At 45.3% G+C, this 21,309-nt stretch overlaps 1 protein-coding gene across 1 annotated transcript in view; it reads left to right on the top strand.

The window, feature by feature from the left end:
- LOC109296848 (spermatogenesis-associated protein 7 homolog) overlaps window positions 1–21,309 on the top strand; it is a 101,293-nt gene that overhangs the window by 24,426 nt on the left and 55,558 nt on the right. Inside the window, exon 2 of the mRNA XM_019516452.1 lies at window positions 19,011–19,085. Coding sequence (XP_019371997.1) covers window positions 19,025–19,085 — 61 coding nt within the window. The 5' untranslated portion in view covers window positions 19,011–19,024. The remainder of the gene's footprint in view (window positions 1–19,010; window positions 19,086–21,309) is intronic.

Genomic DNA, 21,309 nt, shown 5'->3' with positions numbered 1-21,309 from the left:
GTACCAAGACAATTAGCTCCTGTTGACCACCACCCTCTGGGTCCTACTGTGGAGCCAGTTCCTCAGGCAGCGGATCGTGGTGACATCAAGGCCACAGTTAGCCAGTTTAGCCAAGAGGTGATTGTGGGATACCAGATCGAAGGCTTTTTTTAAAGTCGAGGTATACGACGTTGATCTCTTCCCCCTTGTCCAGGTGATAAGTCACCTGGTCATAAAAGGAAATGAGACTGGTCAAGCAAGACCTACCTGCAACAAACCCATGCTGGGTATCCCTCAGGATATTGCCTTCAGCTAGTCTGTTAAGGATGGCCTCCTTGATAATCTTTTCCAAAACCTTCCCCAGGATAGAGGTCAGGCTGATGGGCCTGTAGTTTGCCAGATCTACTTTCCTCCCTTTCTTGAAGATAGGCATGACATTGGCCCTCTTCCAATCATTGGGCACTTCACCAGAGTGCCAGGAGCTCTCAAAGGTCTGTGCCAGGGGCTGAGCTATGATGTGCGCCAGCTCCCTGAGTACCCTTGGGTGTAACCCATCAGGGCCGGCCGACTTGAAGGAATCCAGCCTGTCAATGTGTTCCTTCATGAGGTCAGCTTCGATGGAGGGCAAGGAATCTCCCTCGCCCGGGCCTTCCTGACCCATAATGGGCAGGGGCGTCCCATGGAACTGGTGAAAAACTGACGCAAAGTACCCATTTAGCAAGTTTGCTTTTTCCTGAGCATCAGTTGTCAGTTGCCCCATCTGGTTTAGCAGGGGTCCAATGCTGCCCTTGCTTTTCCTCCGGCTCCCCACATATCTAAAAAAGGACTTTTTATTTTCCTTGATATTTGTAGCTAGCTGGAGTTCCATTGCAACCTTGGCTTTCCTGATTTGCTCTCTGCAAGTCCAGACCAGAGCAGAGTATTCCTCCTTGGTGGCAGTTCCAGTCCTCCATCCTTTGTAGATCTTCCTTTTAAGACGCAGGAGGTCCGCCAGTTCCCTGGAGAGCCAAGGTGGCTGCTGTGCCCTTTTGCTGCTTTTCCTCCGAGACAGAATGGACTTTGCTTGCACATCCAGGATTGCTCCCTTTAGGAGCAACCACTCGTCCTGAGCTTCCCTCTCCATTGGGTTGTGGCCTTTTAGGGCCTCTCTGACAAGCCTCCTTAGCTTGTCAAAGTCAGCTTTCCTGAAGTTGAGGACTTCTGTATTACTGACTGACTTGCCAGCTTTATGGCAGATGGTGAAGGTGATCAGTTCATGATCATTGTCACCCAGCTTCCCTTCAATTGTTAGGTTGCTAATTAGGTCATCCCCGGTTCCCAGTATGAGGTCGAGCAGCACTTTATCTCTTGTCAGCCCGTAGACTTCCTGTGTCAGATAGAGGTTGTCCACACATGAGAGAGAGCTTTGTGACTGCTTGGATTTGGCTGAGCGTTCCTCCCACGAGATGTCTGGGTAGTTAAAGTCTCCCATGACAACCATGCACTGGGATTATGCAGCATCACCCAATTCCCTGGTGAACTCCTGGTCAAGGTCTGTCCTGCCCCCTTCTGGTCAGGTGATGTAGTAGCCATCACAGGTGTGTTCATTCTGACACTAAGGACCTTCCTGCCTGACTTTGCAGCTGCTTAGTTGCTGTTTGTAGCTCTTAGCCCCTGAGCAGCCTTGCTGTCTGTCCCTTGTGCCTAGTACTGCTGACTTTTGGCTACAACTCAGCTAAAAGGTAACTAGTTCCTTAGCAGTTAGCTTTCCCTGAGCTAGATCACTCTTGCAATTTCCTTTTAAGTAACACCTTCTGGCACCCTGGTATCTTGGAGGACTATACTATGGCTTCTTTCTGAAGGAAACATGTACAGACAGGACACATCTAAATCAGCTCTGCAGTAAACATCTTGTGTCTACATGTGTGGCTTTATTAGGTTGCAGGAAACTAAGCAACTCCACAGTAGGGTAGTGCTTATAAATACAAGTACTACCCTGCTGTGGAGTTTTTTTTACTCTGCAGCAGCACACATGCAGATGCTGATACAGGGGGCTGGGACATGAGGGTACTTCAGTACAGGGATTGTCTACTGGCTAGCCCCACACTAGAGCACCCTCATGCCCCAGGCTGGCAGGCTTAGCCCCTGGGCCTGCTGCCAACCGGGGCTGCTCCCTTCCAGCTCAACATGCTGCAGTCCTGGGCCTGTGTTCAAATGGTGTGCCTGGGAACAAGAAATTCCAGCATGATATGCACTGAAGTTTATTGCTGCATCCTAGTAGCACATTTAGATGAGCTCACATTCACTCTCTCAGGAGAAACTCTCTGGAGCAATTTAACCCTCATTGTTCTGGGTTTATTTTTCTCCTGGAGCAGCCATTTTTGCTGTGGGAGAAAAACTGTGAACACTTGTACATTTGTTTCTTTTGGTAGGTCAGCAATTCTCCTTGGAGAAACAAATGTCTGTATGTAGCCCATATTACCTTTGTCAGCTGTTAAAACATAGTATTAGTTGTTGTAAACCAGCAGGTTTCAAATGCAAATTGTAGCATCTGGAGAGGATGTTATGTTCAAGACAGTCACGTTTGACCTAGCATTTGACATATCAACTGTGATTTATGATCCTAAGGGTTTAAACTTAGAAAAATAGGAATCCTAGAATAATTATTAATAAATAGAATCATAAGAATAGATCTATTTGTTTAGATTTTCCAGTTTAACAGTCTTATAGAACATTTGTTTATAGTGTAATACATCACATCTTGTCACAGATAAAAAAAAAAGTGCAGCCATTCAGGAATAAATAAGATACTAACCAAGAGTCATAGGCACGTCTACACATGATATGAATGGATTCAATTAACTCTGGCTCATGTTATGCTGGAGTTTGTTGCCCCTGAACACCATGTTTACATGTGTGCCCAGGACTATAGCATGTTGAGCCAGGTTGATGCAGCCCTGGCTGGCAAGGGTTCTGGGGAGTCAGCCTGCCAACCCAGGGCTGCTCTGATCCAGCTCAACATGCTGCAGAGGAGCTGACTGGGGTACAAGGGTGCTCCAGTGCAGGGCTAGTCATCAGGCAGCTGTGCACTGAAGCACCCTCATGTCAGCCCTGTCAGCATCTACACATGTGGCAGCCGTAGGATAATTAGTTAGAGTTAATTAGTTTTCTGCAACCTAATAGGGCTGCATGTGTAGATGCTGAGATTTTACTGTAGAGCTAATTAGGCAACTCCACAGTAAACATCTTGTGTAGATGCATCCACTGAAACATTGCATGAATATCATGAGAAAACTCTCAGATAACAGTCAAATACTGATGTTAATACTGAGAAGACTATAATACCCAACTTCATAACATGTAGACAGTGGGATCCCAGCTTCAAGTCTATATAGACCTGCTTACCCCTTGCTTTTACTTGCCCAGGAGGTGGCCATATTCTTTGTTAATGACCACAGTCTTAAGAGTTTTATCTGCAAATTGCTTTGCCTTAAAAAACAAGAAAAGTGTCTCTGCCTTTATGGAAATAGGTGCTTGACTGTGCTTCCTGCCAAAGCCTACCAGGCTTCCACATCATGACGACATGTTTGAGAGGCAGTTTGGTTGCTCTTGCCGGAATCAACTCGCCTGTCCTGCCATCATATGGAGGATATACTGATACCCTAGTGTGTACCAGTGTCTCCCCGTTAGATAATACCTAAGAGATCACATGTTTTAGCTGAACCACAGGCCATGTACTACAGGAAAAGGTCTGTTAGAACATTATTCTTTCATAGAGGGCAGAAATAAATACTAATCACTACTTAAGTGCATCTCAGCTACTTAATTGGGACAGAAAAGGCCAATGTAATTGTGGAGCTTTTATTACCATTTTAGATGCTTGAAAATGATGTAAGGAAATAATGAGTCGAAAGTATAGGAAAATATTCTTCTTGTCCCCAAATTTTGTGATTAGCATGACTAAGTGGAAGAGTAAGACTGTAAGTGGGTTGCTTAGCTTGCTGTCTTTTCAGGGGTATCTGTTCCACAAGGAGCTCCTCAGCAAGCCTAAAGCAAAGTTCAGCCTTTTAAATATATAAACAAACACAATAAAATCCCTCTGCCCTGTCCTAGACTCTTGCACAGCTCCTTTTATTCTGGCCCCAGCACAGCAGCCTAGCCCCTTCTTGCAGTAAGCTCCTGCTCACTTCTCTGAGAGCATTTAAAGCTCCCCATGGGACACTTCTTGTGTATCCAAAAGCTCCACAGCTAGGCTTTCTTAACAAGGCTGACTGTCCCCCCATAATGGGGCAGAACATCTTGTTACAAGGACGCTTTAGCCAGGGAGGATCATCATTGGACCTCAGACAAAAACCTCCCAGTGCCTCAGAGGAAAATAATAATTATAACAACAACAACGTTACATTTGTGAAGAGAAATATATATATATTTTCTAGCCCCAGTCAGATAGTGCTGCTTTCAACATAACATCTAGTAGTCTTCCAGCTCCTCATCCATTTCATAATTGTAGCATTGATCCCCATCCCCTTCAGTTGGATCAATAATTTCCCAAGAGACATGGTATCAAGAAGCCTGTTTTCTGATCATAGAACACTATTAAATTCATTTGACACAATAATTTCTGATAAACACGTATTATGTTTTGTTCTATTTTCTTTTTCCTTCCATATCTTTCAGTATTTTTTCCTTCACTATCTGTTTTAGGATCTTACTGCTGTTGAAGTCAAGGTAACAGGTTGGTAACAGATTCAAGGAAGGTCTGTGCTAAAATAACTTCTGTTTCATGCAGCAATTCCTTCAGTATTCAGTGAAGGAGATTATCCAGACACCCAGATTTTGTGACAATAAGCAGTCTAAATTTTGCTTCCATCTCAGATATGGTGATAGGTAAATTTGTATTTTCATTTCCATATAATGCACAACAAATATTTTCAGTTACCTATTCATTCTCATTGAAGACTGAGATAAAGTATTAGTTCAGTTCTTGGGGCTATCTAGGTTAAACTTGATTCCCCACCCTCCATCCACTTCTTCCATTTTGAGTTTCTTTTTATTTATATAACCAAAAAGCTTTCCAAAGTCAACAAAGCCTTTGGCCCTTCTTCCTTTGTTTCAGCATTTTTTTGACTAGAGAAAGATATTCCTCCTTACTGAGACTTCTTACAGTCTCATTTTCCATTCCTTATTGATCTTCTGCTTATGCTTAATGACCTGCTTGAGGTTCCTGTACATTTACACAGGTCTGTAGTCCTGTCCCACCAATTCTTTTCTTTTGCTTGGGATGGAAGTTCCAATCGTACTTATACTTTTGTCTTAATATAATGCCACATCATTCCTACCATCTTAGCTCTCAAATCTAGTCAACCACCTAAACTAATTGCCTCAGTTGCAAGAGTTAGCCCTTACAGGGCATGTCCAGATGAGTGTGCACACACGTTTTCCCAGGGACAAATAGCACAGGTACACCGTTGGGCTACTTGTCCCCAGGGAACGCTCCTAGACTTGTGCTCTGGTATGTGGCAAGTTGCCCTGAGCTGGATAGGAGAGGCTGGGGCCATCATCTGAGCTGTCCCCAGCAGCCTTACCTGGGGTCCCGGTGGCCTCCCAGGGCTCCAGAGGTGGTGATCTGGCAGCACAGAGCTTGGCTGGCAGCTGGTTCCAGGTGGTGCATGCTGCTGCCATGTGTGCTGCCCTGCTTTTTTCTAGTGTGGGTTTTTTTTTTACGCTGGCATCTCCCAGTATCAAAAAACCTCCCTGCACTGCAAATCAGCAGTGCAGAGAATGCCTGCATGTGTGGCACTGCAGACAGGTCTGTGGTGCCACATACTGCACATGCACACTCTTCTGGACGCGCCCACGAAGTTCCCCTGCATCTTCAAAAGATCTGCTCATGGAATCATCCTTCTTGATAAATATATGAGGATTCTCATTTGGATATATCATCAGGCAATACTTCAGATGTGTGCAGTTGTCAGTAGGTTCTTATTCAAGGATAACGTACATCCTACATCTTACATGTCCTGTCATCCTTGTCTCTCTGTCTTGCTTGGAAGCTCTTGCAGGGATACCATAGTTGCCATCCTTAGAAAAAGATCTTGCAGGAGGATTAAAAAAGAAAAACCACTGCTACCCAAAACACATACCCATAACCAAATGAAATTCACTCAAACTCCTGATTCCTGCCTTTTAACTAGCTCCCAGTGGTTGCTGGCATTTTGGCTTTTATACCTATGAGGCATTCCCACCCCTCTAATTAGGCTCAGTCAAAAAGCCTTCAAACCTCTCCTACTCAGTACAGTCCTTACTACAAACTCTAACTGATAGTGCCTTACGCAAAGTTCTGATGAAAAATGCTAGAAAAGATGGAACTGATTAGATCTTCTAAAAAGAAAGATGCTTTTCTAAACATATTGCAAGCTAAACTTGCCAGCTGCTACTTTTTCAGGTGTTGTGAATGTAAAGGAACCAAGAACAAGAGCCTGTCCTGTAAAGTTAAATTTGCCCTTACTTTCATGTGCACCATGTTGTATTTGTCTTCTGTTCTTGTTTTTCTGAGTTCACAGGGACAGTTTCCAGGCATAACACTCCTTGGTATCAAAGAGAATAAATAACTGTTGTATTCTGTCCTTTATTCATCTCTCCAGTCCTGCTTTTTCACCTTTTCTCTGTAGCTACAGGTATAAGGGAGACCACCCAGTGACAGAAAATCTACTTTTGCTCAGCAACTGACTAGTACACTGTTAAACAAGGGATTGTGCTAGTCCGAGAGGGGGCATAGGTGGCACTGCTTGGCTATGCTCCAGTTCCCAATTTCTGAGATACTGTCTTGGGAGATGCTTGTTGAACCCTGACTGTTGTTTAAAGTAGGGATGAATTGAGCCCAAGTTGGTGAACAGTGCCATTTAAGAGACCTAGTCATTAAGTACCATGAAGTGCAAGCAGCTGGGTATTGGTATGACCCAGACAGAGGGAGATATGGTTAAAATAAAATTCCAAATGCCTGAAAAAAATCTTTCCATTTTAGGATGGAGACCTTTTTCAAGTTTGGCTGAAGTGAGGCAGGAGCAGATCTAGGGCTGCTGCCTCCCCTGGAGACAGTGGGGACAACATCAGTAGCAAGTGGGAGAGGGAATGTGTCACAGAGGGGAAGAGAGGAGGGAATTCTTACTGATTTGGGCATTTTTTTTCTAAAGTCCCAGGCTGCTGCTCACAGCACATGGTCTGAAAAGGAGTTGGTGGGGAGACACTGCAACCCCCTGAATCTAGGAACCTATCTAAATCATGGCAGAAGTTTGTGGCACAACAGCGCCTTTAATCTTGCTGTTTTTGCTGTGCTGCTGAGTGCCTGAGAGGCAAAAACCGTGGCATTAATTGCCTCTCAGCCGTTCAGAATTGGGGTGTGGGGCATGCGGTGAGAAGAGTGAAAGTAAAGGTGCTACTGTGCTATGAACTTCCACCACAATTTAGGTAGGTCCCTGTAATGGTAATAGTTGTCTGAAATGGTATAGCTCTCTTTCTCCTGAGAAATAAGATCCACCACCCTGCATCCACACTTGTGCAATGAATAGAAAATCTCTGAGAAAGATAAGAACACACATCTGCTCAAACCTACTTTTCTTTCAAAGTTACACTGAACACCCCACATTCTCAGCATTAGGAACCTTATGTGGCTAATTTGTAGCCACACTATGGTATGCTTTACTAATTCAGTAAGGATTACATTACAAGTAGGCATACATGGTAGAAGGCAGCATAACCGTCTGTCACTAATGACTAATGTGACCAAAGGCAAGGCTGATGGCAGAACCTTCATGAAGACTTTTTGCACTAGCTCTTTCACACCGCAGGCCAGTTTCTGCTAGGGACAAATACTCTAAATGCTCACTGGAATCTATGGAAACTGCTGGCATTTCTCCCAATTTGTTCTATAAGGACAAAAGGCCTGATTCTGCAGTCCCTTCTCACAGCAGTAACTACCACAGCCTTCTGTTTTTGGTTCATTCTTTTAGATTGTCTTAATATTGTATTTAATTCTAAAGATTAAGGGAGATTCTGCATCATCCTTTCTGTGCATGCCATTATCTATGTCTTGTTATATCTGCTCATTATTACTATTGTTACGCAGTGGGTGGCTGCCAGGGAGCAGGCAAGGTTAGGGTCAGGGGCTGGGCAGCGGGTGGCGTGAAGGTGTCTACCAGTGTCAGAACAGTGTCCAGCACCCAGCAGTCATCATCGGTGGCCTGCACTGTCTGGGCCAGGATGGCGTTGTGTTTCTTCAGTGCCTCCACCTGCTCACACTTCAGGGCCAGGAGCTGCCCAGAACTTCTGGTCTGCTTGGTCCCACACCTTCTCCCAGCTACATCCTCCACCTGCCAGGCCTAAGTGTCCCCCAGCTGGTCCTCCAATGCCATGGCCAAGCAGTCCAAGAGGAGGGTCCTGTTCAGGGTCCTACTTTGGTGGAACTGGCACATCCACAGGGCCCTGGCTGTGGGTGCTGGTGACCCTGAGGCCTCATCACAGCTGCCAAGGGAGGCCTCTCCCCCATGTGTAGCAGCAGCCCCTGAAAAGCCATAAGACAGAAGATGTTTGTCAGAGTTTGCAACATTTCTGAGATAAGATGCTCTGTACCCAGGGCCATGCACTGTCCAGCCCCAGACTGGGAGGTCAGGCATGCACAGGTGGCTAGGGACCATGGTAAGTTGGCCCGGCAGGCCTGGGCTCAGGCAGCCACTGGCCAAGCCTCGCTTGTTCCTCTGGGGCTGGCAGGCTGCTGGGTGCTGGCCACAGGCAGTCTGCCTCTCCCACAGTGGGACAAGCCAGGCTCCTGGCAGCACCTGCTGCTATGGCTTTAGACCCTGCTCTCCCCACCTCCTTCTGAAGGCCAACTGCTCTGCTGCACTGCCACCCAGCCTACAGTGCCTGGGCTCAGGGGCATAGGGCTCCTGGACAACTGGGATGAGAAGCTGCCTGCATCCCACCCTGCCCACAAGGGGCCTCTCCAGGGAGGTGCCCTGGGGCCAGCCCCCCCACGCTGCTGCAGCACCCCAAGCATGCCCTTGCTGCACATGACCTGGGCCATATGCAAGGACCTGTTTGCATGAACCAAGGGATGCCTGACCCACTATGCCTTGCTGCTGCTGCTGCTGGCCATAGTGCCTTAGGTGTACCTGGTACAGGACCCTGAGCTATGACAGCACGGGGGGCAAGCCCAGGCTGCCCTGCAACCTCTGCCACTGCCTGGATGGTTACACTACACATCCCTGCTCTCTGCTGCTGAAAAGGAAATTGCTGCTGGCATTGACACATTCCTCGGCATGAAAGGCTTATGCCCACCTAGGTGCAGGGGCATGGGTTGCTCAATAAAGTTTGGCACTGTCTCCTACCTCCTTGCATGCTGTGTGGGGGGGAAAGCCAAGGCCAGGGAAGTACAGAGGGGGGAAGGGGGAGGGCAGGGGTAGGGGCGAGGAGGGTCCTCTTAATGTCAGGGATGGCATGGCTGCCAGCTCCACACAGTTGCAGCTGTTGGTGACAGCGTGCAGCTCTGGGCAGTGTCCTCAGATGGTGGGGTGTGGCAGTGACATAGCTGTTTGGGGCTGTGGAGCTTCTGCGGCAAGCGTTGGCCTGGGCTCCCCAAGTTGCTCTTGCAGGGTGCAGCTGGGGAGCTCAGCAGGACAGGCAGTTGGACACCTGAGGGGTCCTCCCTTGGTGACATGTCACCAGAGCTGTCAGGCCAGGGCAGGTGCTTGGGCAAGGCACCCGTGCTGCTATAGACAGCATGGTTGCAGCCTGGGTTCTGGAACACAGGTATGTCTGTCATTTCCTGCATAAAGGGTATGGACTTCTGGGCATTCCCCAACCAATGGAATAAAGGGTATGGACTTCTGGTTCCATTCCCCAACCAATGGAAACCCACTGTGCCTGCAAGTCCTTGATCTTTATGTGGCACTGCCACGACAACCAGTCAGTCCTGCCCACACTCCCAAATCCAGGCTGACAGCCCCTCATAGACATGGGTGTTGGAGCGCCGGCCCACTTGAACTGGTGCTGCATCTTTGCCTTGCTCCACAGTGCCAAGAGGTCACCAATCTCTTCCGTGGACCAGTTGGGGCCCTGGGTATTGGGCATGGGTGTGTCCACGGCCATGGACAAGGATGCCATCATCGATCCACACTGGCTCTCTGGGCCCCTGCACAGTTATTCCTGTGCCACTGGACTTGGACAGCTGCCTGCAATACCTGGCACAGGGGCCCAGTGTGCCCCAAAGCACCAGCAAAGTGCCAATGTGGGGCAGAGGTAATGCCCTAAAGCACCTCCATGCTGAGGGTGGGCTGCAGGCAGGTGAAACTGGCTCCAGCATCCAGTTGCTGCCTGCCTCTGTGGGCTGGCAGGCCTACCTGGAGCCTGCAGCAGCCTGCAGGCCTGGATGGCGGGGCTCTGGCAGCCGCGATGGGGTGCAGGCAGGCTAGGACAGCTGCCCTGCAGCCTGCCTAGGGAGACACAAGGGTCTGAAGTGGCCTCAGGCTCCTTGTTGGTGTGCCCCAGGGCTCTCAGTGCCTGCAGGCTTTTAAAGGCCTGAGGGAGGGTCTGCCATAGAGGCAGCCCAGCCCTAGGGCAGGAGAGGCTCCCAGCTTGGGGCCCTGAGGCTAGCCTCAGGCCAGTCCCCTAGTAGCAGAGCTACACGTAGTCATGTCTACACATGCATAACTGCACAGTAACTAATCAAGTGTAAATTTGCTACACATTTATTTATTGAACTTTTCAATTAGACTGCAAAAATTAAAGTGGCCATAGAAGCAAACAGCTGCTGGAAGGTTTTTCCCTAGGTTTAGTAGGTCTGTGCAGGTGATATAAAACTGCAGAAAATTCAAAGAAAGAGGACATAAATGACGCAGGCAAGAAACACCATTAAATAAAAATGACACCCCACTGGATTTGGAACTCATAATGGTCATTCCTCTAGTACAGGGGTTGTTAACCAGGAGTATGCATACCCCTATGGATACTTGGAAAGGTCTTCGTGGGTACGTGTAGGCAGGCAGGGACAGAGCACACCCCAGGGTGTGGAGTCTCTTCTGGCATGTTCCTATACATTGCCTCTTACCCAGGGGAGGGGTGCTCTGGGCACCTCTGGCCCCACATGGCACACCGTGGCGCCTCCCCACCTCACACCCCAGTTCACTTTCCTAATTGACTGCCACCCTTGGCCAGCAACCAATGGCAAGGAGGCCCCACTCTGCGAACAGACATGGGGAAGGGGGGCTCGCACACAGCAGCTGCTGCTGCCTCCCAGAAGCAGAGCTGCGGGGGGCAAAGGTAGCCTGAGGAAGGGGGGTGAAGGCAGTGGCACCCCTCTGCAGACTGCACAGGTGCCGCCCAGCCGGCTGGATATGGGGGGAGGGGCTTGCATGCAGCAGCCACTACTGCAACCACTCACCACCCTGTGCTGCCACCACACACTGCTTTCCCATGGCCGGTCATATGTGCAGCTGTGCAGGCCCATCAGCAGCCTGCAGAGCCTTATGTGTGACCAGCCATGGAAGAGTGGCGTGGGGGCAGCAGGCAGGGGCGGCACTACCCACCGCCCCCCATGTGTCCGGCTGCTGCCACCAGAAAGGATACACTAGTTAAAAAAGGTTGAAAACCCCTGCTCTAGTAGTATAGGTTAGTCTCCTGGGAAATCAATGCCAGGGACTTATTTTTAATGTAATTTGTTTGTCCATATGCACTAGTCTTTATGCAGAGATTGTCACAAAAGGCATTTAGGTAAACCCAGCAATGCCCAGTTCCTGAGAAGCAGGATAAATTGGCCCTCATCATTTTATATGCTGCCATGGCTAGACTGCTTCTGGTACTAAATCTGTCTCAAGTATCTCTACACTGTATGTACTCTGAAATGTAGCTGTCCCTTAGTATAGCAGTGCCTTCTGGTGATTCCAGCCATTAAATTATTTTAGAAATAGTATTAGAATAATTTTCAATCTCTTCCTGTGCCTGTGAAGCAAGTGTTTAAGAACACTGTTGAATCAAGAAACGCAGTTGTGCTGATTTCTGTGTCATGCAATTTCAATTGTTTCAGTGACTTGGTAGTCACTGAGTGCCAAGGTGTCATTTGTGGAAGAATGTATGGAAGCAGGTGATCAGCTGAACATTTTTTAAATGAACTTGAGCATATCTGGAGAGTCGAAGACTGCTATTGCATTGGCTCCTTTCCTTCACTTGGGAAGCATGAAATTTACAGGAGCTGAAATTGAACATAAAAAAGTTTCCTGGAAACATTTTTCCCTCTCTTACTTCCATACCACTCTAATGACATATAGCAAAACCTTATGGTTCGAGCTTCAAGCTACTGTTTATAAGTGCTGATTGTGAATGAAACCACTCTTTCTATGGAGAAAGCAAACCTAATGTATCATATCTTCAAGATTTAGATATGTATGCAGAATGTATGGAGTTAAGATTATGTACTCAGGAAAGCTAGGTTTATTTCTCTGCCACCAATTTTCTGTGAGATCAGAAATAAATCACTTAATCGCTTTCTGGGTCATTTCTTCACGGCTAAAATGAGGATACTAACTATTATGGAGATATGGAGTAATTATGAGGATTACAACTTTGTTGCTAAAATAAGAATTATACAGCGCATGCTGAAGTCATTGCCTAAGAATGCCTTCAAATCCTACAACTGCACTAATGCAGTTACCACATGTGGGGTCCTGCCTCTCCTTACCATAGCATTGCCTGGAAGTTTCCCAGTTTTTTGAGCCCAGGCTAACATGGGATTTGTGATTAATTGTATAATTCAACTGCATCAATATGCAACAACTGTATACCTATGTAGCCACTATGCATGGGGTTCTGTATTGTCCCCCAACTCTACTAAGCCATGTAATGATTCTAACATTTTCTTCCCCAACCCTTTTATCTGGGTTATCTACTTAGATTGTGAGTTTTTTGGGATATAGACAGTCTCCAACTTTGTGTTTATCTAGAGTAGGGTCTATAGGGAAATGGTTTAAGTGAGGACTCTAGAAGTTACTGTTTTTCAAACAGTAACAACAGCAACAACAACAAAAGCATATTTGCATGACCAATTGTTATAATTACACGTGCAAATGACAAATAAGACACCACACTATTTGCAAGTATGAAGGCTGTGTATACAGTCACAGTACTTGCACAGATTTTATAGTATGCATTGCATATACACTTGTAAATGCCTGTCTTTAAATTAGTTAAATTTCTTGGGTCAAACTGTGACACCTTTGGACATCTTCACTTAGTTTTTTTCATTCAGGACAATTTGCCATTTTTTTTTTCTTTTTTCTTTTTCAGGTTCAAGTCTTGGTTAAGTAATCACACAAGTACTTCAAGATAAAATGAGACCAAAATAAATAATCATAACGCCTCCTGTTCTAACAAATTTGCATGCAAATAATAGTCTTCCTTACATATAATGACCTTAACTGTATCCTTTCATCTATAGCTCTTTCACAGAAATGATAGAATTCTGAAAACTCTGATTTCCCCAGAGATAATTTACTGATGCTTCCCCAGAAGGAATAAAAAGATGATGAATATGATTAATAATAATATTTTAAATTCTGTGAACATGCAGTGCAGGGTACATGTTAAATGATGGAACAGAGAAAAATCTTCTTTAGGTGTTAATACAGTGTACTAAAGGATAATCTAATGATCAGAATGCCTTCAAATGTAACAATTAACAAAACTGATTGAAAAATAATTATTTTTAATTTTCTTTAAATACTATGGTCTATCATCTTGGAACTGAGAGAACTTCCTTTTGTACACAACCTGCTATGGTTATATAGCAAGTTCTTTTCAAATGAAGAACTACCTTTGTTTTATGTAATCCCATCTAATTAATGCCCTTTAAGAAATAAAGGGCTGGAAGGCACTTTAGGAGGTGCTCTAGTCCACTCCTCTGCTTAAGGCACAGTTATCCCTATCTAAACTGTTATAGACAAACGTTTGTCTACTTTGCTCTTAAAAATGTCTAATGACAGAGATTCCATCATCTCCCTAAGAAATGTGTTCCAGTATTTAACCACATATTTAGTTACAAAATTCTTCCTAATATCCCATCTAAATTTTCCTTGTTGCAATTTAAGCTCATTGCTTCTTGTCCTCTCTCCTCTGGGCAGAGAGAAGAGTTGATCATCATCCTCTGCAACAATCCACTTTATATTTAAGGACAATTATCCAGTTCTCCCCACAGAATCCGAAAGCATCTAGTCAGGCTTAACTCACTTTAGTTTCAGTGAGAGTTTAGCTTACGTTAGAACTCAGAGGAGACAGCAAGATTTGGTCCAAATAGGGCACATCTACACATGCAGTAACTCTGGGGTATATTGTTCTGGAGATTATTGCTCCTGGGTGCTCCGAGTGTGTACCTGTGACCGCAGCACATTGAACCAGGATGCAGCTGCCCCAGCTGGCAGGGGGCCCCAGGGGTCAGCCTGCCAGTCTGCGGCTGTTCCCTTGTGGTTCACTGTGCTGTGAAGGGGCTGGCTAGGTGTGAGGATACCCCAGTGTGGGGCTAACCAACAGGCAGCCCCCGCACTAAAGTACCCTCATGCCCTACCCATCTACGCATGCAGTGCTGCACAGTAGAACACTCCACAGAAGGATAGTACTTGTATTTGTAACTATTATTCTGCTGTAGAATTAATGTTGACTAGGGGTGTGCGAAATGGGCTGTGTTCAATTTGGATTCGGATTCAGACCGAATTGGGGACAGTGATTCGATTACTTGATTCAGATCACTGTCCTGATTCAATTTGGCTGAATCCAAATCTGCAGATTTGATGCTGATTTGGAAAAATCAGCGATTTGGCCATAGACACAGCTTTAAATGTTTTTTCTACATACCTTAAGGTACCAGGTGTGGCTCATGAATGTTGCAATGGTGAGGCAGATGGAGCATCCCACAGGAGCGTGGGGGCCTCCCCCAACATGCTCGGTGGCAGACCTGGAAGTGGACCAGAAAACCTTCTGGGTCCACTTCCAGGTCCACTGCCGAGCATGCAGGGGACCCATCCCCCCGGCTCGGTGATCGGCCACGGGAGGACCCTGGGTGCCCCCCCAGACCCAGGAGGCACCAGTTACCAAGCCGGGGGGCAGAGGGAAGGTCCTCTGCAGGAGACCAGGAAGTGGACCAGAAGTGCTTCTGGTCCATTTCCAGGTCCACCACCAAGCGCACTGGGGACCTCCCCCATGCTCTTGTGGGACCCTCCATCCACCCCACCATCTCAGTGTTCACAAACCACCTGGTACCTTGAGGTATGTAGAAAAAACATTTAAAGCTGTGTCTATGTCCGAATCATTGAATCTTCAAATCGATTTGGAGGGTTCCAATTCGATTCAAAGAAATTAAAGGGTCTTCTTATTCGATTCAGATCAGGAGATACGGCCACCAAATCTCCACTGAATCTAATCAGCAACCGAAGCTTTGCACAGCTCTTATGTTTACTCCAACCTAATAGGGATGCACATGTAGATATGCAACCTTTCCCATGCCACTGATTAGTCTACTCTGTAGTAAATATTGCGTGTAGATGCACCCACAGTGTATTACTCATAACCTTCACAGCTTCCATTATTCAAGAGCACTGGAAATTGGTGTCATCTCTTTACTGCATCCCTTTATGCTTATGAGGACTGACCAAGATTTTTTTAAAGGTGATGAGTGATTTGAATACTTCCGTTTGTTAAGCTCCTTCTACACATTACACTTAGGCTAAGTACAGACAGTCAAAAAAGCCTGAAGCTGAATCAGATCAATCTTCACAGGTTAATCTAAACTGTGTAGATTGAACTAATAAGCAAGTGAACAGACATTCACTTTTGATTCTGGAAATGCAGCTACATGGCTGCAGTGGCCCAAGCCAGCAGCTGGGGGTTACTAGAACATGCCTTCTTGCTTAGCTGGAGCAACAAGCTTGGGCCAAGGCTAGCCCGCCCACTCTGCAAGGAGGGGTTTGCTGGGGAAGTGCAAAGCATCCTGGGATGCTGGGGGACTGTGAGTTAACTTGAATCTGAAGGGAATCTGGGATAGAATTTCAATAAACCGATTTAACCTAAATCAGTTAAGTCTGATATCCATCCAGTTTTATCTTAGATTGGTTTTGGCCATTTTGAAAGTGGTTTATGGGCACTGAACTTCTGTTGTGTTACAGATTTGAACTGGTTTCCAATCACTTATACTGGTATACTTTCAATACTGGTACTGGTATACTTTCTGTCCCTGGCCTTAAAAAGTGATTAACCAGGTAATCACGCCTTAAGTTGTGACCCAGCTACACATTCAGCCAATTAATGGCATGATAAAACAAGCAATAAGCTATGAAGTTATTCCACAAAAAGTGTGGAAGAACTTCATCGCTTGTTCTAATCACGCCATTAATTGACCATTTGGCAAGGTACTCCCCTGTGACTAGAAGCCCCACCCATCAACTGAGGGGCTCCTGGCCAAAGTGGTGTACCACCCACTGCTAGCTCTGCAGCTCATAAGGCTTGCAGTGGTGGCAGTATCTTTTGCTGTGGGGGCAGTAGGAAGAATGCTTCTGCTGCTGCAAGCCCTGCACCTCACAAGGCTAGGTGGGGACTGTTTTACTCACTGTCATTGCTGTGAGCCCTGTAGCAATGTCAGCTGTGGGGTTCACTGTGGGGCTACTGCAAGCCCAACTGAGTCCCATTAGCTGTGGGGCTTGCAGCCATGGGAGCCAGTGCAGGTGGTGCCCAGGATCATGATCCTAGGCTTCCCCAGCACTGGCGATAAAAAGTGGAATGAGATCAAATGCATGATCCCTCAGTTGTGCTTCCTGCCATGTATGTGTGGTACAGCAGGAGGCACACTTGCGTGGATCATGCATTAGATCCCATTGCACCTTTACCTCCATGTGTAGAGGGGACCTTAGCATTCAAATATGCTACACCAGAAGGGGCCTGAATTTCAGAATGCCCTGAGCACCACCCTCTGAAATCAGGCATAGTCCTCTGTTAAATGTTAAAGGGAAGTCTTGGACGTCCCTAGAAGTCGTAAGCTAAAATTACGCCTCCAAGTCAAAAAAGAGTTTTGTTAATTTTGCCATCAGTGATGGTATTCACTCCACTCTGGGATGCTGGTAACTTACCCCTGCCAGGGAAAGGATCTCACTGCAGCTCAAAAAAAAAAAAATTCAAATATCAGTTCTTACTACCTGACTTAAGTTAAACTAGTGCAACATATTGATATGTCAATAGTATGTTGCCAAGCACTTGAAGCCTAAGCACAATAAGCCTTAGATCCCCAAGTGCTCACATAATAAATATACCTAAGGTATACATTTAAAGAGTAATAGTTAAACTGGTGCAAATGATTGTATGACTACATTTACTTCAGTCTTAGGATGGCTGAGTATAGTTTAAATTAAGCTCTCTTATAGTGAGATAAGATTATCCACGGTGTTGTTTGTCCCAGTTTAAAAGCCAATTAAAATAAATTTCAATGGCATAACTTTCCCAGGTAAATCAGGTTTCTTTTGAAAATGGTACTTGCATACTTTTGAAAATTTTACTGTACATGTCTTAAGCTGTTGCATCTCATTTTCAAGAGACTTAAGGTCAGATTTTTATGTTATTTAGGCACCATGAATTTAGGTGTCAGAGAGTTAGGTACCTGCATGATTTGGAAAATCCAACAGTTGTACACTTAAGAGAGTAAAGCTGACTGATTTTCTGTGAGATGTGGGCTTCTATGCACTTAAGTCATTTCTGACAAATGAGATTTAGGCTGATAAATCATTTTGCTCCTTCAAAAAGTTACCTCATGCCTTTTTTGAAATATTTCAACTGTCACAATAGGTGAAACATTATAATACTCCTTCATGACATCAGCAGAATTCAGATACTCCTTTCAGTTTCTGTGCTTATAGTTACCTCAGTATTACGATGGTGAAGAGCTAATTTCAGTATTTTGCTTTAGGTGTCTGTGCCATATTTTATTTAATTTTATATATAAAACATATATACACACACACTATTATATTGTTTACACTGTTCACCCTCAACATGAATCATATTACATGAGCATCATGATGGTTTTTATGCATCACAGTACTTCCAAGTACTTCTCGCATAATAATATAGTATGTCACATTATATAAGTGTTAGTATTATACATTTCTGTTCCACACAGGCAATTCTCATACAGGTGCTGCTATAGCAGAAATTTCTTTCAATAGTGACAATCAAAATTTTCATGCCAAACAGTAATGTTATCATAGCAGGGAATAAGTAGGAGGCACTTCAAAGACTCTCCATATTTAAAGTCCATAGGAGGTATAGGAGGTGGGCATATAACTCCCCTTTATGCCTTTGGAAATTTCTCCCTATCTTAAGGAAAGATCAGATTCTTCCCTTCATGCAAGGATGTGCCCAACTCTGTCTTTTCCTTCCTGGTTCTTTGCCACTTGTGGGACAGCATGATACCTATAAAAGCCATGATGTCCAGTGGTTCTTAAACCAGATATTGTTCCTGAACCCCTTTGTGGGAGTGACACAAAGAGGATGGAGAAGCAACATAAGTTACTGCAGGTTGCTTTTAGTTGTATTCCATGTGTTTGGGATCATTCCAGTGCTGAATCTAGCTTTCTTGGTTCTCCAGATCTCAATAGCTGGAATCTTACGGAGTCTTTGCAAGGCAGGAAGCTTCTTAATATAATAAATGATTTTCCATTATAATTGTTTTCCATTTGGGTTCTGGAAGACATTATAACACTAAATAATTAAGCCTTTCTATACCCCTGTACAAGAGAGTAAAGATTACTGAACCGTTTTATAAGGAAAACGGATACAAAATGTCTGAGCTAGGAGTGCTCTCAGGAGTCCAAGTCACTTAATGCTCATCTCGGCATTATTTGAATTACTGATTACAAGGGAGTGTTCCTCCCAAAGCATCTCCTGGCTCTGAAATACTTTGATGCTTTTAATTTTTCTTAATATTTCCTGATTTATAAACAGCTATTCATTATTATTTCCTTCTTTTCAAGGATCACAGCTAGCCATGGTCCCTAAGTATTCCATGATGGGCCCTTTCAGAGGACACATGTGCATCAAAAGTAGTCGTAAGTATTGAAAAGAAAAATGAAGTGAATGTCAGGGATATTGGTTGTAGCCATATTGGTCTAAAGCCAAAGGCAGACAAAAATCTGGGGACAGAAGTGATATCTTTTGTTAGACCAACTAAACAATTGCAAAAAAAATTATTTGCAAGCTTTTGGGCACACACACCCTTCTTCAGGCAAAGGAGAATTCAAAGATTGTAAAATTTTTCCCAGGTAGAAAAGAAACTTCATCTTGCACAGGGAAAGTCAGAGATGGTAGGAAAAGTCTGTTTGTAAAAACGTAAATGAATGTCACATTCTGCCATTCAGCCAACAACCTAAATATTAGTGAGACGTATATTAAATGCATTTTTATGAGATCTGCTTTGTTGTTAAAAGCATATATTTTCCCTACCCCATACCCTTTCCCCAGTTCAGCAGAGGAACAGTCCTGCAGTCCTTATTTACAGACTAATAAGTCTCCTTAGTTTAATCTCATCTTCTGTTCACAGGCCAGCTGCCCTTTACTGTCATAATGGTCATAAACTCCTCCAAGACCATTTTAGGCTGGACATAAGGAAAAACTTATTTACTGTCGAAGTGCCCAAGGCCTGGAATAGACTCCCTCCAGAGGTGGTGCAAGCATCTGCTCTGGAATCTTTTAAGAAACATTTGGACACTTATCTTGCTGGGATCCTTTGACCCCAGCTGACTTCCTGCTCCTGGGGCAGGGGGCTGGACTCAATGATCTTCTGAGGTCCCTTCCAGCCCTAATGTTTATGAAATCTGAGGCAAAGGGCTTCATATTCCATTACTGCTCCCTCGATTAATCTAGTAACATTTTAATTCCTTGTTTTGGAAGTACCTTGGGACTGGCTGGTCTGGGTAGAAGTGTCCATCCAAAAAGGAGCATTCAAAGACAACTAAAACTTGGGCAGTTTTAGAACTTCTTTCCATTAGAAAGATCTGCTATTTTAACTGCACTGCTGTAATGAAACTAGCAAAACATCCCTCTTTCACCTACATGTATATGGGGTTAAAAATGATTACCTTACTATAGCATAATTTGGTCTGGAATTGGAATAAGCCATATTAGTTTGAGATGAGTTTGTACCTGTGTAATGGCATCCATGCAAAGGCTTTTACTGATACAACAAGTTCAATTAAAAAAACTCATACACCTAATTGAAAGTTTTCCCACCAAAATTTTTAAGTATATAGCAAGCCTCACTGATTGAACAGAATGTAATCTTAGGCCTCAAAAAGGCATTCGTTTCTAGCAGTGGAAATTCCTGAAAAAATTGCAGAAATCTAACCAGGAAAGGGAGCAATGTAGGTATTCAGCCTACACCTACCTCCTCTCCCCTGCTCTTTGTGCCTTCCCCAGACCTGTCTGTAAGAGGACTGGAGCAGCAGTGGAAACCACTATCGCATCTCCACACTGCAGCCCTGGTCTGGGGAGTGGGTGGGGCAAGGAGCACATCCAACATCAGTCCAGGAGGGAAATGGAGCCAAGCATCTTACCTGCTCCTGAAATGGGGAATGGTCAGGGGAATGGGTAAGGTGCTCTGACCCACTGCTTCATTACCCTCCTGGACCAGACCAGGAAGGGAGCACACAAGCATTCCTTCTTGTGATAGTTTCTCTTGCAAGGGAGGTCTTCCAGGTTAACACCTGGAATATCTTTCTCCTAGAAGATGCGTATTTCCCATTGGAATAGTTAAGTGAATGCCCGTAGTTTCTACCACAGGAGTGGCAACTCTCCCAATAGAAACATAATACCTGTATGTGGCCTCAGTCTTTTGGTATAGTACAATAACTAAGCAATGGAAGTAATTGCACTGTAAGCAGCATTTCTTTCTGTCGCAGGCACTGAAGTGCCTGCTCCTAAAGAAGGACAGGTGTTGGTTGCTGGGGCAACCACAAGGGTCAGCTGACCAAGAGGGGGCAGGGCCTGGCCTATATAAACAGCCCAGGCTGAGGTCACAGGCAGTTCCCCTCTGGCAGTGGAGGAAGGTGGAGCTCCGTGGCAGCAGCAAGAGTTGAGAAGCCTGATGAGCTTATGGGCAAGGATACCAGGTAGAGGAACCCCTGGCAGGGACAGAAACGATGATTAGCCAGGAGGCTTATTTTGTGTTGCAGCCGGTTGGCTTATGGTTTTGCTTTGTGGTTACACCGGAGGACCGGGTGAGGCTGTAGGGGTTGGAGGAGGCCTCATGGGAGCTCCCCAGTAGTGGGGGGGGGG

The sequence above is a fragment of the Gavialis gangeticus genome, unplaced genomic scaffold (genome assembly GCF_001723915.1).
Source record: "Gavialis gangeticus isolate Ggan-Ray unplaced genomic scaffold, GavGan_comp1, whole genome shotgun sequence".
NCBI classification, from domain to species: Eukaryota; Metazoa; Chordata; order Crocodylia; family Gavialidae; genus Gavialis; species Gavialis gangeticus.
Note: the sequence above shows the minus strand (reverse complement) of the source record. Positions and strands in the feature narration are given on the sequence as shown.